The sequence below is a fragment of the Sebastes fasciatus genome, chromosome 18 (genome assembly GCF_043250625.1).
Source record: "Sebastes fasciatus isolate fSebFas1 chromosome 18, fSebFas1.pri, whole genome shotgun sequence".
Taxonomy (NCBI): domain Eukaryota; kingdom Metazoa; phylum Chordata; class Actinopteri; order Perciformes; family Sebastidae; genus Sebastes; species Sebastes fasciatus.
The window spans coordinates 12,602,819-12,626,600 of NC_133812.1; the positions used below are offsets into that span (position 1 = coordinate 12,602,819).

The window sequence follows — 23,782 nt, forward strand, 5'->3', positions numbered from 1 at the left end:
AATATTTTAATCGATTGCCCTAGATTTTCCACATACTTCAACAGTCACAACTATATGCGCATGTGCAAGAGAGACAATAATGTTTCCAGGCAGCTCTTCCCTCAACAGGATATTAAAGCTTATTCCTTTCTTCTCTTACACACACACACACACACAGACATACATACAAACACGGCACACACATGTGGCGACTACAAACGCAACAATGACGAGCACCTGCTTCATCTTTTGTGTGTATTATTGTGTATGTTTTGCCCCCGGGGCATCAGACTGATTAAAGAACCACAAGATACAGAGACCCAGCCTTTTGTTGAGCCCGATAAAGGACAGATTCATGCATTGAACGTTACCTAACAAGCTGTGTCGTTCACTCTAAACTACAATCCCTGTGCATACACAGCAGGTCGTGTTTGCTTCACAGTGTGTATTTTCTACCTGAAGAAACTGTGATTCTCCACGCAGACTTTCCACAGCCTTTTGGCAGATCGATGATTCTGGAGTTTGAATCCCACCGTGCTCTCAAACTGCTCCGTCTATCAAAGAAACATATATATACAACAAAAATCATGACATTTTATCCAAATATGTACAGTATGTTATGAGTACTCTGCTATGTAAACACTACAGAGATTCATTTCATGTACTGCATTCCTTTTGCGTAGTAAATCTCAGTATTTACAGTGTGCCTCAGTGTCTGGGTACATACCTCTCCTGGTCTGATCTTAATGTAGAAGTTGTTCCTCTTGTATGAGATCTTGAGGATTTTGGGCCAAGCAAAGCGATTTATCCGGAGCCGGTCTTTGTAAACCAGGAGTCCATTGGCGCACACGCCTAGCATGATGTCCACGCCCTCAGAGTCCTGTAATAGTCAAGATTCAAATGTATAAAACAACACATTTGATTATGAATCTCGGTGAAACATCTGTAAATGCCGCCTGTCTGAATCTGATCATACTGCACACATCAATTGATTTTTAAAGTAGTCTGCTTAAGGTCAACAGAAACTCAATTACCACACAAACACTGTCATTCAGCACAACTCTAACATGGTTAGCTGACAGACTGACTCACTGACAAAGCTTTTAAGTCCAAGGCCATGTGGTAATGGTAAGGGAGATATTGATTACAGTAGTAAATTTACGCAGGGAAAAATCTGTCAGGCTAATGGTGGAGGATGCACTATGTTGATAATGGACAGTTTGTCTGGGACACACAAACATGTCACATGGCCTTGACATGCTCTCGGCTGCTCGTCGATCTCTGCGCTCCTGCTCGAGATACATTTTAGCACTTTGGCTTGGACACATTGACAAAACGGATGTAGTAGGAAAACAATCTGCCACTTGCTTTTTAGGGATGGGGGAAAAAATTGATTCAGCATAATAGCAATATTTTGCAATATGCAATATTGTATTGATAGACGGACGTCAAGTATCAATCTTTTATTATATAAATTATTAATATTGCGAATAAAATGTAGTCTAATAAAAACTAGGGCTGTCAAAGTTAACGCGATAATAATGCGTTGCGATTTTTCGGTTGTAGCGGGCTCAGTTTTAAAGCTAAAGTAAAGATACTGGTATCATGAAACTACAAAACCTATGGAATCCATTGTCAAATCCATTGGCAGCTAAATAACGCAACAAACTCAAGCTAAACTTTGACAAGGAAAACTGGCATGGCCATTTTCAAAGGGGTCCCTTGACCTCTGACCTCAAGATATGTGAATGTAAATGGGTTCTATGGGTACCCACGAGTCTCCCCTTTACAGACATGCCCACTTTATGATAATCACATGCAGTTTTGGGCAAGTCATAGTCAAGTCAGCACACTGACACACTGACAGCTGTTGTTGCCTGTTGGGCTGCAGTTTGCCATGTTATGATTTGAGCATATTTTTGAATGCTAAATGCAGTACCTGTGAGGGTTTCTGGACAATATCTCTCATTGTTTTGTGTTGTTAATTGATTTTTGCAGAAAGCAAGCATATTTGCCCCCTCCCATGTTCATAAGAGTATTAAAGACATGACAAATTTCCCTTTAAGGTACATAAGGTCAATATTTTAATCGATTGACAGCCCTTAACATAGAAAAGTGCATTTGTGTTTGTTCAATGTGATTCTGATAATTTAGTATGACTGAAAGGGCTCTTTTTTGGGCCTTGAGGGTTATGAAACTTGCACAACAAATTAATGGCACAGCACAGAAATAGATCTGCCCCCTTGAATTCCCACAACTTTGGTATGCCAGAGAAAAAGATTTGCAACATTTGAAACGCTCCCTCTCTCTTCTGCTGCTCTCATCTTTTCCCCCGGTGCTTCTCCCTCTGTGTTGCAAACAAGTGGAGCATGCCCTTAAAGGGGACTCGCCTCTTTCTCTCTTTCAAGGATCTGTCCCCGTCTCACTCTAACCTCATCCCTGTCCGTTACGTCTTTGTCTCCTCTGCATCCTCCATCTCACATCCTCTCTTTCTATTTTCAGACTCCATCTCTCTCTCTCTCTCTCTCTCTCTCATGCATATTTCCTCCTTTTTTTCTGCCCGTCTTGCACCAAGACACACAAAAATACTCAGCTGCACATGGAAACATGCATGCACTCTGCTGATGACCCGCTATCCCAGTGAGAGAGACTGGCTGTTCCCATGGCAATGGCCTCCCTGAGTGTTTGTACAGCTGACACACACACACACATGCACGCACACGCGCGCAGTGACACAAACATGCAGACACCGACACACATCAAAGAAACTGTGCTAATCCCCTGATGTCAACAGCAATCGAGAGGAGAGGAGAGAAAGAGGAGAGGAGAGGAGAGGAGAGGAGAGGAGAGGAGAGGAGAGGAGAGGAGAGGAGAGGAGAGGAGAGGAGAGGAGAAGAAGAGGAGGAGGAGAAGATGAGGAGAGAAGAGGAAAGGGAGAGGAGAGGATTCATTCATTTCTTCATACCTTAGCATGGTGCAGGTCCACCCCGTACATCGACAGTTTCTTGGCATTTTCTAGAAACTGGGTGTCGGCCTGTGCTGGTGTCATTCCCCTGAACATATTACACAAATTACTACAAACACCCTCAGATTAACAACAGTATTGTGGCATAAATCCATAATCGAATTATACGGTACATGAAAAAGATCCAGTCATGATCCCTTTATTACAGGTGTTACAAATCTACAGCTTTTAATGACAATAAAAGGACATATATATATATATATATATACTTCTTGTCCCCGACTACGTTGGACTACGTGACCCTGTTCTTTCTGACCTGTGAGACTTGTGGAGCTCCAGAATCTTCTCCTCCATCTCTTTGTTCTGATTGGGCGCAAAGGTCAGCTGACCGACGCTGTCCAGAGGCCGAGGCTGGTCGGGTTCATAGTCGCCAATTTCTGCCTGTAAACCAGAGACGCATAAGCAGAAAAAGTCACATGTGGGAGCTGCACACTTGCAAGCTGCACAGACATACAGTAGATTGTATTCTACCTGCAGTGTGTATGACCCCAGCAGAGCGTGGGTGACAAAAGAGCAAGGCAGTCGACCCGAAGCCACGTCTTCGCGGAGCTGCAGACACAACAGGTACCTACAAGAGAGAAAACAGGTTGGGTTTTTAGTTGAAACTAAGTCTACTCACAACAAAAGCTTATTCTAAGCCTTTCTTTGAACTGAAACCGGCTCCATTGTTCGTGATAATAATAAAGTGATCCGAGCAGCCAAATTGCCTCCTGTGAGGCCCGGGCACAGGGTCAGCTGGAGCGGATTAAATGTCTTTGTTGGCGCTGTGTTTGTTGTAGAATTTTCTAACCTTATGCATCCGAGTTTGGGTATGTAATGGTGAAGACTATCCAGTGGTTGTTGTGTGGATTTACGACAGTGTGAGCCGTCCCCTGCTGTAAACCTTTGTGGAAGAATTCATTCATTATGTGAATGGAGCTACTGCTTGACAGACTGATTCGGACACCTCAGGGTGCTGGTAAATGTCATTCAAAGTCACCTTGGCGGGACTTGCTGACATGGAGGCTTAAACCCCAGTCATCCAGTTACAGGGCTTCTCTTCACTGGACAATAATGTATTAGACCATGTTTATGTGGGTCATTACAGAATGAAAAACAATTGAAAAAATATAAAATTAAAAGGCGTTACCTTCCATTTATACATTAATACATACAATAATAGTCTGGGGCAAACCCTGGGAAACTTAACAAGATGAAAAAGCAAAAATTATACACCTGTAAAAGGTGGAGGAGGAGAAATAGTTCCTGTACCCACACAATGCAGGTCAGTAGTTGGTACTTGTCTAGGCGGGTGTATGCGTGTTAGTGAGTGTGTGTCCTCGATTAGCCTTTAGCTACAACCATCAGAGAAGTTGTTCGCCCCATTAGACATACACTCCAACCTAAATGCTGTGTCCTTGGAGCATGCCCCAGTTTGTGTGTGTGTGCACATGCATATGTACAAATATAAATGAATTGGCAATACAACTGAACTGCATTCTCAATTATGTTTGGAAGGAAAGGTTGGTGTGTGTACCTGGTAATGTCTTCAGTGAGCAGTGAGGGGTCGGGAGGGTAGAACTTGGCGTTGAAAACAAACTGCCAGTTGTTACCTGGAGGAAGAGAGATTATTGTTCATGGTGATTTGCAGCACAATAATGTATAATAAGTAGAGGGGGATATGTATATATGACAACTAGAAAAACAAGAGTTTAAAATGGGAACATTATGATCAGGGTTGTTTGTATTTCTATGCAATTCCATCCATCCCTTTGTCCATCACACCCATCTGTGTGTGTGACAGAGAGAAATGGGTGTGAGTGAGGGCAACTAATGCAGAACAGATTTTAGACCGTACTAAGCCTAATACATCACGCACGCATACACACACACACACACACACACACACACACACACACACACACACACACACACACACACACACACACACACACACACACACAAACACACAGCAGATCTGGTATTGCATAACCTCATTCTGGCCTCATCAAATACCAAACTGTAATCTTTATCATCATCATCAGAAACAAAAGACACGCAACATCCCTTTTTCCTATTCTCATTCCGGCAAGGAGGCCATATCGCCCTGCTTGGCTGCCACCTTCTCTATCTCCGCCCTTTCTGTATCGCTTGGCTCCGCCTCCACCCAATAACAACACACACATGCACACTCAATATAAAGATGGGGATCACGTCGTCCTGGAAAATTCCATCCGGTAAAAAGCTGACATCGCATCGAGACCGTTTCCTCCTCCAAGGTCACACACGAAGACCACGTATACACGCATGTGCGCACACAGCACGTACACGCACAGAGCCTTCACAGCTGCATCCCCAGAGGAGCAGGGAGAACAGTGACACTGTGAAATGACGTGAGGAAACTCAACAATGACACTCTCTCGCTGCAAAAGATGGAAAAGGTCGATACAACACTTGAGGGTGAAAGCACGTTGAAATATTAAACTCCCATTTCATACTGATATATGGTGTTTTTTTCATATTCTTTCCACGGATTTCAGTTTTTGTCGCTTAACATACAGAAACGGAGAATCTGGAGTCCTGTTTTCCTCGCCTGTCTGTGAGTACGGATGTGTGTTGGTGTATGTATGAGATGTGTCTGGGAGAGAGATTGAGTTTGCATGAATTGTTGGCAGCACTAAGTGCTTTGTGAGTCTCTCGTGACCATTTCGTCTTTCTACACGACCACGTGCTGCCCATCAATCCGCTCCATGACGCATAGAATATACACATACTGACACATATACACATCCTATCCCTCACCTCCCTACGTCCACTACTCATCCCATCTCATCCACAGGTCTTTCCCAGCTCATATTTTTCTATAATAAATAAATATATATGTTTAAGTGAATTAATGACTTGCATAATTCCATAAATGTAGGAATTCGACCATTAATTGTAAAACACGCTTGCCTTATATTTTAGCAGTTGCTATTTGCTCTCACCATAGAAACTGAATTGGCTGTAAATGCACCATGACAGCGTACTGGCAGCATCAGCACGGTGAGACACCCAACACCATAAAGGTTAGTTTGATTGTGGAGAGAACATGCGTGCTGCTGTTAAACATTAACAACAGCCACACGCACTAAGAGAGGTCTACTGCCTGGACTAAATCCAGACTCTTCAGCCTCCCTTCCAGGGAAATTCACCCCCGAGAGCGAGACGAAATCTTGTTCTCATTATCTGTCAAAGTGACTTCTAAGGAAGGGGCTCGCTCGCATGGATAAATATTTTAGTGGGGTTGATTTTTCTGTGCCATTTGTTACAATGTATTTGACTGCACTGCAGGATTCTTTGAGGTTAAAGTTTCATTTTTATTGGCTCTCAGTCTGATTCTAATAACGAATACTTCAGCTTCTTTTGAAGTAAAGTTTTTCCCCTCTTATTTTTCTGCTGTAACACTTTTCCCAACTTTCTTCCCTCTCATTATTTACTTTATTCTGATCGGATTTATATCATTTTACATTAGAGTTGCTCCGATGCCAGTATCGGAAATGCCTCCGATACACCCTAAAATGTTGGATCGGATATCAGCGACTACACAAGTCTATGCACCAATATGATATCACGTTATCATATGATTTATCAGCTAGTTTACCCTACACAGGAACAACAACACATGTCACTTGCATCCTGTCTAATGGGTACTGCACATGTGCAACTCTCAACAGAGATAAGAAAGAAGAGAGATGGCTCACTCATTAGCTACTTCCATCATCAGCTATGTTAAAAAAGATTGCCACGTCTGAAATCGATGATGGAAGTAGCTGACGAGTGAGTCATCTTGTTTCTTTCTCATCTCTGTTGAGAGTTGCACATATGCAGTACCGATTGGGCAGGTGCTAGCAGAGAGTGTAACGTTAGCCAGAGCTGGTAAAATGTCAGGAATTTGGTAATATTTCAATCTGGAAAATCCCACCAGTAAGGCGGCGACGTGCTTTTAATGCACTGGTATTGGATCAGTCTGATACAAATGTTCATGTATTGGTGTCAGAAAAGAAAAATATGGTATTGGAACATCCATATTTTAAATGTTTTAGATGGAGGGGTAAAAAAAATCGATCTAGCATAGAATTGCGATATTTTGCGTGGCAATATTGTGTATCAATACACAGATGTCAAGTACTGATCTTTTATTATATGAACAGCCTCTTAATAATCCAGCCGCTGTTCTGTCTTTCAGAGGCTGTAGCTGGCTCAGTCTTAAAGCTATAGTGAAGATACTGGTATCATATGAAACTACAAAAACCTAAGGAATAGATTAGTACCAATCATGTCCTGATAGCTTGTCGGGAGGAACGCTAAATAACGCTCCAAAGTTACGCTAAAGTTTGGGCAATGAGTCTATACAGAACCTTCATACCCACACACCACTAAACAGCAACCCCAAGGAAATCTGTAGAACAAATAACTGAAATCATTGACTTCTATTAAGAGTCAATGTTTGTCCTCTTCTTACAGGTGACAATAGCAACAGCTCTGTTTTAGATCTTTATATTTCAACGGGTGGTTTAGGAAGGCTTTAAAAGCAGCAGCTTTGATCTTTCCAAAAATGATTCAAGATCCAAGCCCGCTATGTTGTGACGTAAAGCGGTGACGGCCGAGTTTACACTGATGGTAGCTTAGAGCAGAACGGTGTCAAACCTGTCATTTGTGTGGTGCTGCTGTGTCTGCTGTACACACGCAGGCATATATATATCCAACTCACATGATACAGCCTCTATAAACATTCACACATGTGCAGAAAAATGTACACAAATGAACACATGCAGCTGGTTGCATACCACTCATCCATGAACCACAGGCGCTCACAGCGACACCGCCACAAAAACACAGGCATGCATGTTCACAACACACACACACACACTGTGGTGCTTACACAAACACAGTCTGCACACACCCAACTACCTCACATACACTAATTCTAAAATAACACTTTATGAGCCAAAATTATATGTTTTTAGTGAGCCTTTCTCTTAAAAAGTGCAACTTGAAGATTTAGGCTGTGTGTTAAAGCCTGTTTTGACTTTATTGTAAAGAAGGAGAAGCGAGAAAGACACAGCAAAAGAAAATATGTAAAGGTTATCTTGAAGAAGAGACTCTTTCATGACAGTCATCTAGAGTTACTGGAATACTCTTCAAAAACCCTCAGAGAAATCATTACGTTGCACACCAACAAATAAGAAGAAGAACAACTAATTAAATCCTCAACTAATGAAATGACAAATTGGCGAAACGGCAACCTGATTAATTTAACTTCTAACACGATTCTGTTGGTCATTGTGCTCTGTACTGATCAACTGGTCAAACGTAATTGTTACGGGCACATGCGTGCATTCAAAAGTAAAACAAAGCTTGAAGTTATGCTTGGCTGCTCCACACACTTGATAGCTGTCTATCAACAAAACCCAAGATGCTGCACCTCGCCCCGCATTCATAAATTAACAACAGTTAATAAAGAGAGATCAATAAGTAATGAAGCGGAGCGATCACACATCGGTAACCTCTCCCACGCCGCCGGCTCTGGCAACACTGCTGTCCGGTTTGGTTTCGAATGTCTCTGGCTTTGTTTGTTTGACTTAATTGTGATGCTGTTTGTTTTTCCTTTAATATACTTGAACTCTTTTATTAATTCAGTATTTATATTTAATTCATCGCCTTTTGGCTGAGAAGTTGGGGACCCTGTATTGTGTGAAACAACTTGTTCAGGCAGGCAGAGATGGAGATGGAGATGGATGGAAATGTCAAGGAAGCAAAAAAAAATGTAACTTACTGCGTATCTGTCTCTTGATTTCCTTAGTGGGATCCAACCAACACTGGAGAGGTAGCGAGACACAGAGCAGGAAGTAAGTTAATGAAACAGTGTCACAAGACACTATACAGATGTCCGTGCCTGGAGTTTCTATATGTGTACATTACTGACTTATGTGGCGTACTGTACATCCTGTGTATGTGTATGTGCTTGTGAATGAATACCTTCTGTTCATGGTTATCCGTGTATGAGAGTCCAAAGTAGTCTTTCTCCATTAGGTTGAGGTGCTCACACACCTTAAAGAACAGGAACTGGCCCTTGGCACGTTTCTGCAGCAGGAGAGAGAGATTCAAACACAAAAGTTTGTACATTACTTTACGTTTTGACACATCAAAAGCCACAAAATGTTTCAGCTGTCAAGTTTCAAATGTCATTCTAGCTTGAGAAATATGATTGCGAGAACATTTTGCATGGTCTAGACTAGAGAGACACTAGTTCACTCCTCTCTATCAATGCATCTCTGTTTCTTTACATCTGTCCCATTATTCTATCCCTCTCTTTCTCCATCCCTCCATCTGTGTCTGGGCAACGCATTCCTTCGCAGGCCCGATGGGGGCCCTAACCATAAAATCCTCCACGCTCAACTATGACAATGACATTTAGCACACATCCGCGCATGCAACGCACCAGCTCGCACGCACGCAAACACACAGTGGCGCCCTTTAGACCGACAGAAGGTCAGACGGAGAGCGGGTGGAAAAAAAAGATGAGAAAGAATGAAATCATTAAATAATGTTCATTTCTTTTCAGTTAGTCAGAACAGCTTCAGTCCAACACTGTGCGCGCACACACACACACACACACACACACACACACACAGACAGAGTGGCGTTACACAGACAGAGTTGCAGACAGGGCAGGGAGCGTGGTGAAAGTGGAAGGAAAGAGGATGAAAGAGTGCATTTTTCTTCTTCTCCGGCTGGGACCCTTGAAAACATCCGCGGTATTTTCCTCTACTTGGTCAAAGACATGCGCCACATTCACGCACACTCGCAGCGTAGTTGCATTCTGGACGCCCAAAGAATGTGTTAATGTGACCTTTCTTTGTCTGTGCCAACGTGCCTCCAAGCAAGGCACTAGACACTGATTGTATCCCCAGCAACAAAAATGATAAAAGTCAGTTGTACAGCTTTAAATCCCTTCATCACCAAGTATTAAATTGCTATAATTGCGAGATCGAGATGAATGGAGTCATATAAATACAATCATGAAGAATAATAAAACCATATAATGATCATATTAGAGCTAAAGAGATGAAATGCTTGTCTGCATCTTGTTTTTCTGTGTAAACATGAGGCAGTAAATGCACCGCTCTATGCGTCCAACCCAAAGCAACTGTGCCTGATATATGCAAACACTACTTGACTCATGTCTGAAACCTTATGGAATTCTATGAAACGCTACTTAAACCGTGTGACACTAAAATCCTGCTGAAACCAATACTAATGAAATTCTTAGAAACAGCATTAAGACCATGTGACACTAAGACTCTCCTTTGAAACCCGCCGTTAGGGAGAGGCAGAAAATGTCTGGACAAGATTTCCATACAAGGCATTACAACTAATAAAATATGCATTAAGTTATTACACTGCAATAAATTTGATGCCATAATAAATCGGACAGATGGATGATAGAAGAATAGACGTGGAGGGTTAGAGTCGAAACTGGTGTGTGTGTGTGTGTGTGTGTGTGTGTGTGTGTGTGTGTGTGTGTGTGTGTGTGTGTGTCAGTGTTGGAGGCCTGCTGGGCAAAACAGAAAATTTAATCTCTGGAATGCATTGTGCATCTCTCCCTCTCCCAACCTAACTATGCCTGTGTGTGGAGGGTGGGATAGATGGATATGTGTGTGTGTGTGTGTGTGTGTGTGTGTGTGTGTGTGTGTGTGTGTGTGTGTGTGTGTCTGTGCATTTCAGGACAATAGCAGTTAGTCGCAGTATCAGCGTTTTCTGTTGCGAGACAAAGCAGCTACTGTTCAAACGACCGTAGACACTCACAGGCACGCTGTTGGGCGTTGGCATACTGTAGATTAGGGGAAAAGGGTTCGCCGTGGTGAAGTTGCCAGTTGAAATCCCCAAAACCAAATGTACCAAAATCTAAACATGGCACAATGCTCGCTGTTCTGTTGAGGGGCCCCTTGAACCAGACACTTATCTGTCCACGGGTCCAGTGGACCTGGACGGTGGCTATTCTGGGCAGCTTCCCACTGAATGTGAGTGAGTGTGGGAATGTGAGGAGGGGAATTGCTAAAAAAAAAAGGGAATGCTGCTTTGGAAACACAAGGTTTTAACCATAACTATGGTACTAATGAGAAAAACACACATGTAAAAGGACGATCAGATAAGCAACCAGTGGGAAACCTCCGGATCTGAGAAGTAAAGCCAATGCGGAAGTGCCTTAAACTTGCATTTCTTTAATAACCAGCAGGGGGCGACTCCTCTGGTTGCAATAAGAAGTCTGATTGTATAGAAGTTTATGAGAAAATGACAATGGCAATCCACAAACCAATGGGTGACGTCACGGTGACTACGTCCACTTCTTATATACAGTCTATGTAAGCAACAGTGGAGCAACAATTTTGGTCTAATTATTTATTCTCATTTCCCACTAGATTTCTAGCAAAGTAAATACCAAATAAAAAAACTTGTGAGTTTCTCGCTTACTTTTTTAGGGAGCTACTAGAGAAATAGTTTTAATCACTATTGCTAATAAACCAGCATGTGATCCGTGTATGTATCTGTATAAGAGGAGGTTTGAGTGTGTGTAGAGGGGTCTAGGGCACGTGCTTGTTAGGGAGTAGCAGATGCAGAAAACTAATCTGGTGGGACCCCCCCCGTAATCTGCCAGGTTTGTGTGTGTGTGTGTGTGTGTGTGTGTGTGTGTGTTGTGGTCACCAGACAAGCCCCCGTAGCGTGCTCTGCTTTGCTCTGCATTTATCCCCTAAACCACGCCCCAAACTATGTGAGCGGGTGCTTCTGCCATAACTGCACTTTGAGTCAGAAAGTTAAATACCCCCACGCTCATACTCACACACACACACACACACAAACACAGACACACACCAGATCTGATCCTATTAGCAATTACATCATTGACACACTGGCACTCACGTGTGGCCTATTTGACTAGCAAGAGAAGATAAGACGGACAATGTGTCAGACCTCTCTGTCACTAGCTAATAGAACCTTTTATGTCAGTGTCTAATCAGTCACTCATACACTGAAGTTGCCACATCAAATACAGAAATGCTGATAGTTAGAGGGACTATTTTATCTTGCACCATGACACTTTCCTCGGAAAACATGAAAGTGGAAAACTACATAGATGTTCTAAAACATTCTGCAATTCTGTACACATCAGCCATAACACATTGGTTTAATCCCATGTGATCAGAACAGAGCTGACCTCTATCCACATATTTTTCTTATTCAAACAGATGTTATGGAAGTGTGCTTTAACAATTTCCAGAGTCTCAGAGTTTGTCGAAGTCTTACCTCCACCTCGCAGGTGAAGTCGGTCCCGTCCAGGAGGCTCACGCGACACACCACCAGCTTCATCTTGGTCTTCCTCACCAGACGAAGAGGAGACTGGAAAATGGAGGTCTGGGTTGCTTCTTCTCCTCCTCCTCCTCCTCCTACTCCCTCCTCTACACCTTCCGCCTCTCCTTCCGGCTCCTTCTTCTGCTCCTCTGCTCCCTCTCCCTCTGCTGTCACCGTGGTCTCCTCAGGTATTTTGTCAGCACTCTCCTCCACCTTCTCCTCCTTGGCAGGCTGATGGAGGAGAAAAAATGATGTCAAAGCACAGTTACACACAGGGATCCACCACTGTGGCCGTCGTGTAAAAATTACAATCTCCTTTAAAAAAAAAGTCTCCTAAATCTCCAAAAATCGGACTGTTTGTCCAAACTAAGTAAGAGGGAAGACTGTGTTCTCTCTATCATTCTCCTTTTGTAATTCCCCTTCTAGTCTGAATGAGATCTTACAAACTGCAGGCGTTTCTTTTGGCCGAATTACTGAAATGTTGATGTCACTGGGTGGGCCTGGGTGACTTAATGTGATCACTGGATGGAACAGTTTATGTGTGTGCATGTGCATGAGGGAGAATGGCTTTGTGTGTGTGTGTGTGTGTGTCTCTCTCTTGGCAGAGCAGCAGTTTTAAACAGTCGGCATGTGCTGCTGTGATTTGTCAGTGTACCTTTAAACTATTTGAGCATTGTGAACGATGCAATCTGACTATCTAACAACATCTCATCCCTGGGTTTCTTGTTTAAAGAGGACCTATTGTGCTTTTTCCCTTTCCTTTAGTCTATTATGTAGTTTTTTTGTGCATATGAAAGGTCTGCAAAGTTACAAAGTCCACTCCAAAGGGAGTTACTCTCCCCCACAGAAACACTGCTCCTGAACTGCCTGAAACAACTTGCTTGAAGTCCTGCCTTTTCTTCCGTAACGTGGTGATGTCACCAAGTAACACATCTGCATAACAACTGCCTAGCGGCTAGTTTGGCATGCTCTCAAACAAAGCTAGTCAGAGTGGAGCTGGAGCGGAGTCCGACGAGTTTTGTTTGGTTGACCAATCACAACAGAGTGGGCCAGCTGACCAATCAGAGCAGACTGGGCTTTTTGGGAGTGTGTGGGCGGGGCAGGAGCTCAAACAGAGCGTTTCAGACAGAGGGTGAAAAGACGTGCTGCTGTACAGCTGGTACGAGAAAAATAAAGCATTTTTTGACCATTAAAGCACGTAAACATGTTCTAGTAAAAAAAACAAAATACAAGTATGCACCTGAAAATGAGCATAATAGGTCCTCTTTAATGTAAAAATGAGTTACTGAAATCTGTGTGTCCACAACAATATGTGTCAGACTGACAAAGAAGGACATTAGTTTAGGGCAAAATACTTTTCACCAGCTTACTGTTGGTGGTAGTTTCATCTCTGATTGGTCTCTCTGACTTACTGTTGGTGGTAGTTTCTTCTGACTGAAATACAGTTATTAGCCTTTCTTGCCAAGAGTTAAGCAGCCGCCCACACATGATCAGCGGTAAAATTGTTCTGCGCTGGCTGTGCCATTTTTTTCCCATGGGGAGAGCGGGGGTTTTCCTTGGGGTGGTGCACCGCTCATAATCGGCAGTTCAACTTATTTCAACTTTGACTTTGGTTGCGGCTGACCTTTCAAAGCACAAACAATGAGAACAGCTGCAACTGTTGTTGTTGCCTAGAAACAGTGAATGGCGTTCCTTGCCCTCTTTTTAGGGAGATATTTTACCTGCTGCCTCTGCAAGGCTCTAAGCTCTACCTCGCCGTGAGTGAGGAGCAAATGTCTTATCATGTGAGGGGAGCTTTAGATGAGGAGGTCGATACTACATTCATGTTTGCTCAAGCAGCAGAGACTCCAGGAAGTGACTGCACACGGAAAAGAAATAGTCCAGCACTAACTAACGCCCCTTAAAACAACAAGTTGTTGTTTTAACACTTTGGGTTTTGTACGTATTAAACAAACAAGATATAACATGTAAATAAGTGAGCTTTAGAGGTGCTGGTAGGTGGATTTTATTACATTTGGACAGAGACAGGCTCCCTGTTTACCCTTGCTTCCAGTCTTTATGCTAAGCTGAGCTTGCCTACTGCTGGTTGTTACTTCATATCTAGAGGACATATGAGAGTAATATAAATTTTCTCAACTAACTATCGGCAAGAAAGCACATAGCGTACATTCCAAAAATATTGAACTACAGCTTTAAGGGGAGGGTTTCCTATTTATGCATCGAGTATTGTCAGCATCAGGCTGTGGATGCCTTTAGATCAGAGATTCCCAAACCCTGATCCGCGTACCAGTTCCAGTGATCAGATCATTTGCTACTTGGCCGCAAGGAACTCACATGATTTGGCATAAAAAGCTGAATAATTACATGACTTTATACACAATTAGGCTATTTTTCTCTGTAATTAAGTTAAATCCGGTGTAGCCGGTGTTGCGTTTTCCTCACCACTCCCTGTCATGCCTCCAACAACAATACACTGATGTAACCAGTCTATTATCACCACCTTTTGGCATTCAGCAGTAAAATGAAATCTGTGTCAGGCCACTACTTGTCATTATCTGTATATATTAAACTGTTAAGTAGCCACAATGAAATGAAGTTAAGCTTCTGTCTAGTTTAGTTTTCATGCTTCCACACTTTCTTTTGTACCCTCTCTTTTCTTGTTTGTCTCTCCCTGTCATTTAATAACACATATCAAGGCTTATTTGTGTAAAGGGAGAATAAATAGAAACAAATCACGCCTCAAACTAAACTGACATCATCTGTGAACCTGCGTGTGAATCTGCAAAGCAGTCTAATGGGACTGTCTACTTTATCTTCCACCGTGTGTACTGATAACGCTACATATGACCAATACCTCAGTGTCTGCGCTGGCGGTGGAATGAGTTTCTGCTTCTTTTTCCTTCACTTCCTCCGACTTTTCGTCCTCCTTCTCTTCCACTTCCTCCGCGTGACCGTTCACTTCCGGGGCAGGCCCGTCCTCTTCCTGTGTCACCTTGATAGCGGCTTCCTCTGTGGGTGGCACCTCCTTGGTCGGGGAGGTCTTCGTGGGTCAGGAAGAAAAAAAGAACAGATATTAAAAACCCAACAAAAATATTCATAACAGTTATGATTAGAACATAAAATGATTGCTGCATCAGCCATGACAATATAGACTACGATAAGACTTTTACCTGAGACTTCTGCTTCTTAAGCCATGTCGGCAGGTATCGGGCTATTCCTTTTCCCTCTTTTCCCTCCTTCCCCTCTTTCTCCTTCTCCTTCTCTTTCTCCTCTCCCTCAGCGCTGGTTACTTCCTGGGTTTCTTCCGCGGCCTTCTCCGATTGGTCAGGCTGAGCGGCCGACTCCTCGGCTTTCTCCTTCACCTCTGTCTCAGAGCCCGCTTCTGTCGTCATGGCGACGCGTCAACCTGCAGAGAGAGGAGGAAGGGGAGTGATGGAAAGAGCGTTACATTTTAATTCAAAGTATCACATAGTGACTAAATTATTCCAAAGGAGTGTTTTTATTATGAATATGATATTTTATTTAGGGGTTTTTCATTGGATATTAAAGGATTTGCCACAAAAAAAAGAAATAAAAATATACTCTGTGGTATTCATTACTTGAATAATGATAGCATTTTTGTTTTGGATGCTTGTATATCACAGAGAGCTGGAGAAAAATCAGACTGCCCCACTGAATTTGGCACAAATATAAATCTTTCATGGCACGCAACTTGAATTTTAGTATGCAGTATCTTTTATAAATGAGCCACATGGTCACATGCTTAGCGTTCAATGTTTCCTTTTACAATGAGAGTAAGACAGAAAAACAAAGAAAAACATCTTTGGAAATATAAAGTAATTAGGTCCTTTAGTCATGATGTAGTGAATATAACACTAACATTAAATATAATAGGGTTATATAAGTTATCTGATTCTGGCTCACAGCTGTTAGCACATGAGCTCATGGCTGTTTCAAACATTACTGTAGCTCTCGAAACGGAGTCGCCAAAGTCTCTTTTACACAAGTAAACAAAAACACAAGAGTTTAAAGCGTAATCATGTCACACAGCGAGTTTCATCTGGGTCAACAGCTGGTTACGACGAGTCACTCACACACACGCGCAGAGAAAGAAGGGAAATTACTCAATTCTTATTAACTGAGTCATTGGTTTTACCCCACAGCTGTGGTCAACACACACACACACACACACACACACACACACACACACACACACACACACACACACACACACACACACACACACACACACACACACACACTCTTCAACCCAAATATCTTTGGCAGCGCTGTCCACACACACCCCATCACGGCAACAGACAGTTATTCAGCATGACATTCATTTGTTGATTACACTAGATGACCGTGACATCGGTCTCGAGGGGACGTTGACGTCAGAATATGCAAACCTGTCTACTGAGGCTGTCTACCTACATACACAGTCTGCTTTGGCCTGGTCTGCGCCTGGAGTGTTTCTACACAAGCAGCTTCAGGCTGAGGGTTAAGCGTGATTCATACACTATTAAGTCATTGTCATCCACCATCCTTTCAATTGTTCTGAATCTTTCGCAGCCTATTTTTCCTCACTCTATGTCTCCCTCTAATTCTATTATTCATTATTGTCTGCGTTTTACTTTTCCTGACCGTCTTACCAGTCTCTCTGACTTTCTCTTTTCTGCCCTGCCACCTTCAATAAGTGAGGACACACACACACACACACACACACACACATAGTGCAGCAGTGGTGTGTAGGGAGGGGGCGGGGGTAAAAATAGAACAGGTCTCCTTACGCATGATCGGCTAATGAGGCAGGGAGAGGGAGGAGGGGAGACGGAGATTGAGATGGAGAGAGAGAGAGAGGTGAGTATGTAGGTGTGCGCAAATGTCAGAGAGGCAATATAACACCGTGTGTGCTTGTGCAGATAAGGAGGAGACTACAACAACTGACTTATATGTTATCAAGAGGGAATCCCAGTGACATAACGCAACAAACAGCACTCGGCCCCGAGCCCTATGGTTCCTATTAAAAGACGTAAATCTTTAAATCAGGTCACAAATGCCCTTTTCAGTCAGTGTGGCTGTAGAGATGGCGATATCGGTCAGATGATTCAGCCAATTAGACTGTTGTCAGGCTATTAATTAGGCGTTATCAGTCGCTATAAGCCCCACAGATGTGGGTCAATAGGGGCCTACTACACCCACTAGTAGGTTTTTATCATCTATTCACATGGTGGAACAGCGAAAGAATTGGCAGGGTGTTGCGATACCTTTCTAGTATCGGTATGCCGTGCAAAACTAGTAAAGACACTCTGCTGAATGTAATCCATGTTGATGCACGTGGTCTCTCTGACCAAAGTGTAGCTGCATACAGTGCAGGCATGGTGAACACTGTTACACAGGCTTTTAAATGTGCAAGAATTTGGGAAATGTTTGAATGCAGGCTGCCATCTGTGCAGGGGATCCAAATACATATTTAATCAACCTCGAGCATATTTTTGTCCCTGCTTGCGTATGAGACGATGGCTTTGGTTCGTGCCCAGTTTGCTCCTTCATTCTTCCAGTAGAAGTAGAGTCATCAGAACAGGTCTGTTACTACCTACGTACTGCACTCCTCTGAGGCTCTGGGTGCTTTTTTCATTATGCTAACTTATGCTTCCTCGCGTCCTCTCTCTCCTCCTGTGACCCAGAAATCGTTCCCCCTTTTGCTTCAGCCATCACAGAGGATCTTCCAATGCCTTAAATGCACCTCGAGGACACGAGGAGGCCTCTGGAGGAGCTCAGAGTGAGGAAACACAGGTGTGTCCTACGCGGAGTCACATCTTCGCTGGGAGGAGCAAAGACGCGAGAAGAAGACATGTTGGCATAATAAAAAGCACCCACCGTGTTTCTCAATGAACTCGCCAGCAGTGCATCTAAGCGTGTGTGTTTGTGGTGAGTTGGCAGCTTTTTACGAGATGTCCGTCACGGCCTCTTAGGCCTGCTTTAAACCGGCCCCTCTCTCTCTACACCGGGAGCCTTGTTCTTCCTCTCTCACAGCTTTCTAACTCACCCTCTCCTCTCTCTCTCCATCTCTTTTTTTCTATCTTCTACTCTCCAGCCCGGGGTGCCTCTTTCTTTCTTTCTTTCTCTTTTTCACTAAATCTCTGCACTCGTCTCTCTCAATCCCTTTCTTCCGGTCCCCCTTTCAATCGTCCACTCGCATTATCTCCCCCTAAACCCCCCTCCTCTGCCGCTCCTCTTCCCACAGTCCATATAAACAATAGCAGTGACATTATTACAGCCTCTCTTCATATACACACACACACATACATACATACATACACACTGAATTGTTTATGGCAGCAAAACCATCTGCATAGCATAATGTAAGTCAGTGTTGGGGGGCTGGCAGTCATCACAGTACAGTATTCATGTATGTGACAGCAGTCTCATGTGAATGGGAAACATGCTGTCAGCAGAGCTGCGTCATAAACTCATCTCCTGTGTGAAAGGGCTTGAACTATTGTCCGATGTTATGCGCTTTCTTGCTTCATCAAGAAGTGTTTCTTCATTTGTCTAAAGGCAACACAAGTGTTAATCTGACAATTTCACAGTCAATCAGGAGCGTTGAAGTAACCCGGTTGTCCAAATAGGCCAAAGAAAAGCCTGCAGATTCATGTTAAACACAGCTAGTCCTGCCAGTTGAATCAGACTTCTGTGTTTGTGTACATGCTCTCTCTGATTAAAACACTGATCTTTTGCCTCCATCCGTTTCTCTCAACTCATTACCTCATGTTATCATTATCTATAAGCCTACATATTTGCTGGCTACTTGCTCTTGAAAGCAGCTTATCGCTATTTATTTTAGTTTTGGTTAGTAATCTTATTATTTGTTTAACTCAAATCAGATTATGATGTTTTCTTGACACAAATTCCACCTGCTTTTAAGTATTCGATGAACAGCTGTTGCACATGACTGTCACAGCGAAGATGAAAAATTAGCTTATACGGGGACATTTGACCTTTACTACAGTTAACAGCTGCTTTAATGCACAAGATCCAGCCTTGAACACCTACTACTATTTTTGAATGGTTGAATGAATGGTTAAATGAACTGATGGACAGAACTAATGGCCTTACCTATCGTTGCTTCTGTTGCTCCCTTTTTTCCCCTGTAACTTCCTTTTGTCTCTTCTCTTTACTTCCTCTCACCTCCTGTTTTCCTTTCTATTTGCTCTCACTTTTTCTCTTGCTCTTTTTCTCTCCTTTTTCCTTCACTTCCCACCTCTTAGCGAACGCCTGCCCTACAAACCGTCATTGCCACTTTCTCTCTTCCATCCTCTCTCGCCTCTCCCTCGGAGCTCTGCTTCCCTCGGGACTGTCGCTCGGAGAAACAAGGGCAGAAAACGAGAGGGTGGGAGGGAGAGAGATGGCGAAGAGAGACGAAGGGAGAGCGCTGGAGGAAGAGAGGTGAAAGATGGATGGATGAAGGAGAAAGGAGTGTGAGAGAGAGACCACACCTACTGTGCCAGATTACTAATGGATACTAGCATTGACAATCCACAATCCCTCAGGGAATCTCCACAATACTGAGCCATTACCTCACGCTCTCGGCGCTGCGATATTTTGCAATTACATTTTTTCTAAGGAAAGAAAACATTACTAAATAAATAATCAATTAAACACAGACCTCTCAGACAATAACAACAGGGAGAGAAGATGTTTCTATTTGGGCTAAAAATCCCTGTGGTGAGACTTTTACTGACCGTGTCCTCATTTCCACATCTAGACTGTTTTTACCCCTCACACTGTCACAAACACTAAAGCTCTCTCCCGCTTACAACTTTATTACTGTCTGTCTGGCTTTTAGGGGTTGTCGTCATAGCAACAACAACTTCCTGACCTGGCCTGTGGCCGAGAGATAACATTTTATGGAGGGACAGACACGGGAGTGAGTGCAAAAGTCAAGGAATGGAGAGAAAAAGACAGAGTCCACTCACAGGATTTACTGGTTTTCACATATGTTGCTATCAGATAAAGCAGATAAGAACAACTCTTAAAAGTCGAATAAAAACCGCCCACCCCGCTCTAAGGGGCAGAACAGGGGCCGAGAGGGGAGGAACTGGTTTCCACGGCAACGGCATTCATGGACTACAACAATAAATCCCCATGGAGACAAGAGATTACCGCAGCAAAAATACAGATTAGTGGACGAGCGTAGAAGTGACAATAGAGATTATTACCGCGCCTAAACCCATTTCAGACCACATCAGATTTACAGCAGATATTACAGGCTGGTGGACCTACAGGAAGTGCAGCCGCTACTTTGCCCTCGCTCGTAGTCTCATCCTTGCTGATGCACCACACCCACTAGAAAGAGCTGCTTGGCTTACAGCAGGGCTATAAATGACACTTGCGATACCTGTATCTATCCGCTCTATGTCCTTTTTTCTGTCAAACCAGACGCTGCGTTAGCTGCAGCTAGTAGCAGTTAACATGCTCCATGCTGTGTTTAGTTATTTCATGTTCACTGTGAATTTCAAAACACCCAACAACCATCAATCCATACGTCAATCATCCCTCGAACCCATTTCACAAAGTACCAGAGGGGGCAATTGATCTATTCACAAAGCCAAAGGGCAGAGAACAGCAAAAACATCCTATTTGTTTAGATCATGGCCAGATGTAATTCTCAACCTCAGTCCCATCTATAAAGGTCTGATTGGTTCGTTTTCCAAATGAGGAAACAGCCATTCATTCAACACAAACTAGGGTTGCACCGATACCGATACCGGATTGGATATCGTGCCGATACTGTCTCAAATAACTGGATCGGGTTACTGGATCCCAGTCATTTCCACACAGTGAGGCATACAGCTTATTAATTAAACACTGGTATCAGATCTGTACTCAGTATCGGCCGATACCAGAAGCCCAGGTATCGTCATCTGAATCGGAACAAAAAAAGTCAGATCGGTGCATCCCTAACACAAACCTCTTAAATCACTTGATAACATTTGAGATGTGGGCAGTGATTCAGACGTCTGGAACCGGCTAACAAGCCTTGTGTGTGAAAGTAGTAACAGGTGTTTCACAAATCTTTTCAAGGGAGCATGGATGATGTGCAGACCTGGCGAATTTAGTAGAGGGTGTAACAATCCATCAATCTGGATCAATTTATGATAAACAATCCAATATCATCGATGCAAAGTGAAAAAATGTATACATATCATCTTTAAGATACGCCTTTATTTTGAAATTCCCAAGGCCCGTCTGTGTCACTATTTCCATCCAAGCGCAGCTCCTTCCTACAGAGCTCACTAATAAAATAGTCAAATCCTATTTTAGTTGCTTTTTGTGAGCTGATATGAATGTAACTGTTGTGATATGATATTATGATGATATGATTGTAATAAACAGGCATATGATATCGTCTCATATTGATTACAGGCCCCTGAATTGAATCAAGCTGCATTGCTTGCCATCAGTGTGATATCATTAATTGCTGGTCATTTGTGTCACTCCACGGTTCATCAGATCGAATAGTGCTGAGTGTTAAACAGTTATAATGGAGCTACAAAGGTTTGTTTCTGACAGCTGGTGCACACTGAGCCCAATGGCGCACAATAAACTAGCCTAAGCATTGGAAATCGATTGGCCATCATTCAGCTGAGACTAATGAATTAAAAATCCAATCCAGCAGATCGCACTGGGACATCCCAAATGTCGAACGCTGACGCAACAAGCTCACAGCTTTTTCAAACTATTCCACCGACTACGCTCCAACAGCTGACGGTCACTGAGCCCCAGTTTTGGTTTTGAAAAAAAAACACACGCATGCGGGCAGAGTGCAGAATCCTAATCTGTGCTGTGCTCTTGTACGATCTGTCCATCTGTCGCGCAATGGCACACACACACACACACAGATATAGCAAAGCAAACACACAAACACATGTAAACACTCAGAGAATCAGTGATAAACACGCTGGCTCTGGGATTGTGCTGTCAATCACACGTAGACATTCACACACTGACACACATAGACTGCTGGTGTGAAAATTTTGAACATGCCTGTCCCTTTACACTGCACTCTGACCCTCAAACTGAGGATTACACAAAGGATAATCCCTGTGTATGTTTGTGTCTCTGTCTGTCTGTCTGTCTGTCTGTCTATCCATTCATCCCCTCATCTTCCGCTACGTCTCTGTCTGTCTGTCTCTCCTGGCTACACCTGATGTCAACACGTCACCGCCCTTAAAGAACACATGTGCTGACGCTCCCTCTGTGCTGCCTTCAGTTTGAGCTTATCTCAAATGAATGGTCAGCTCACAAGGTATGCTTAAATGACCAATGCTATGTTATTACAGTTGTTACCGTATTATTACAGTCAGCTCGTAACTGCTATTGTCAGCAGTCAAAATTACATCATGACAGTAAAACCATTGAGTTTTACTCTGCAACAAAACACCAGGATGCTCTATTCAACTCTTTACGCTACTAGAACTAACATTCATCACTTTATAAAACTGGTCCTGCCTCATTCATCTGTATTAGCATGTCTGTTAATGGTAATGTATGGATGCTATGTTTTACTATTACAACATATCACCATTTTACTTAGCATTTTAGCCACTTTGCCAATGCTCTTATTGCAAAGTAGAGAGCTGGCCACCTCCAGGTATGAAAAGTGAAGCCAATGCAGAAGTGCCTTAAACTTGCATTATTTCTAATAACCAGCAGGGGGCGAATCCTCTGGTTGCAAAAAGAAGTCTGATTGTATAGAAGTCTATGAGAAAATGAGCCTACTTCTCACTTGATTTATTACCTCGGAAAAACATTATAAACATGAGTTTGTGGTCTCAATCGCTAGTTTCAAGTCTTCATCAATACAGCATGATGTTCATTTAGTAAATTATGGTCCCATTTAGAGTCAAATAGACCATAAAGCAGAGTATGATTTAGGGCAAGGCAAGGCAAGGCAGCTTTATTTGTAGAGCACATTTCAACAACAGGGCAATTCAAAGTGCTTTACAGAAACATTCAAGAACATTGCGACAAAATGCAAAAGAACATTAAGAAATAATTAAAACAGTTATAAAAACATAAAAACATTAAAGATTAGAAAATAAAAACAAGCTAAAAATAAAAGCTAGGATAGAAGCTAAAATTGCATAAAACTCAAAAGAGTAAAAGTTATAGTGCAGTGTCAGAATAAAAGGCACCCGCAAACAGGAAAGTTTTAAGCTTTGTTTTAAAAGAAGTGAGAGTTGGAGCGGTCCTGCAGGTTTCTGGGAGCTTGTTCCAGATATTTGGTGCATAAAAACTGAATGCTGCTTCTGCATGTTTAGTTCTGACTCTGGGGACACTAAGCAGACCTGATCCAGATGAACCTGAGAGGTCTGGATGGTTCATAACACAGCAGAAGAT

General features: G+C 42.9%; 1 protein-coding gene across 18 annotated transcripts in view; it reads right to left on the bottom strand.

The window, feature by feature from the left end:
• Positions 1-23,782, bottom strand: part of epb41l2 (erythrocyte membrane protein band 4.1 like 2) — a 62,557-nt gene that overhangs the window by 22,017 nt on the left and 16,758 nt on the right. For 15 of the 18 annotated variants that reach the window (XM_074615910.1, XM_074615906.1, XM_074615909.1 and 12 more), the window contains exons 2-12: positions 15,547-15,782; positions 15,231-15,416; positions 12,332-12,607; positions 9,005-9,109; positions 8,802-8,844; positions 4,521-4,596; positions 3,476-3,572; positions 3,261-3,385; positions 2,945-3,032; positions 707-859; positions 436-533 (exon numbers count right to left, since the gene is read on the bottom strand). In XM_074615910.1, the coding sequence (XP_074472011.1) occupies positions 436-533; positions 707-859; positions 2,945-3,032; positions 3,261-3,385; positions 3,476-3,572; positions 4,521-4,596; positions 8,802-8,844; positions 9,005-9,109; positions 12,332-12,607; positions 15,231-15,416; positions 15,547-15,768 (1,469 nt within the window). In that variant the 5' untranslated portion in view covers positions 15,769-15,782. Of the gene's footprint in view, positions 1-435; positions 534-706; positions 860-2,944; positions 3,033-3,260; positions 3,386-3,475; positions 3,573-4,520; positions 4,597-8,801; positions 8,845-9,004; positions 9,110-12,331; positions 12,608-15,230; positions 15,417-15,546; positions 15,783-19,495; positions 19,725-23,782 lie in introns of those variants that run through there. The other 3 variants (XM_074615919.1, XM_074615920.1, XM_074615907.1) reach the window with 2 other exon arrangements.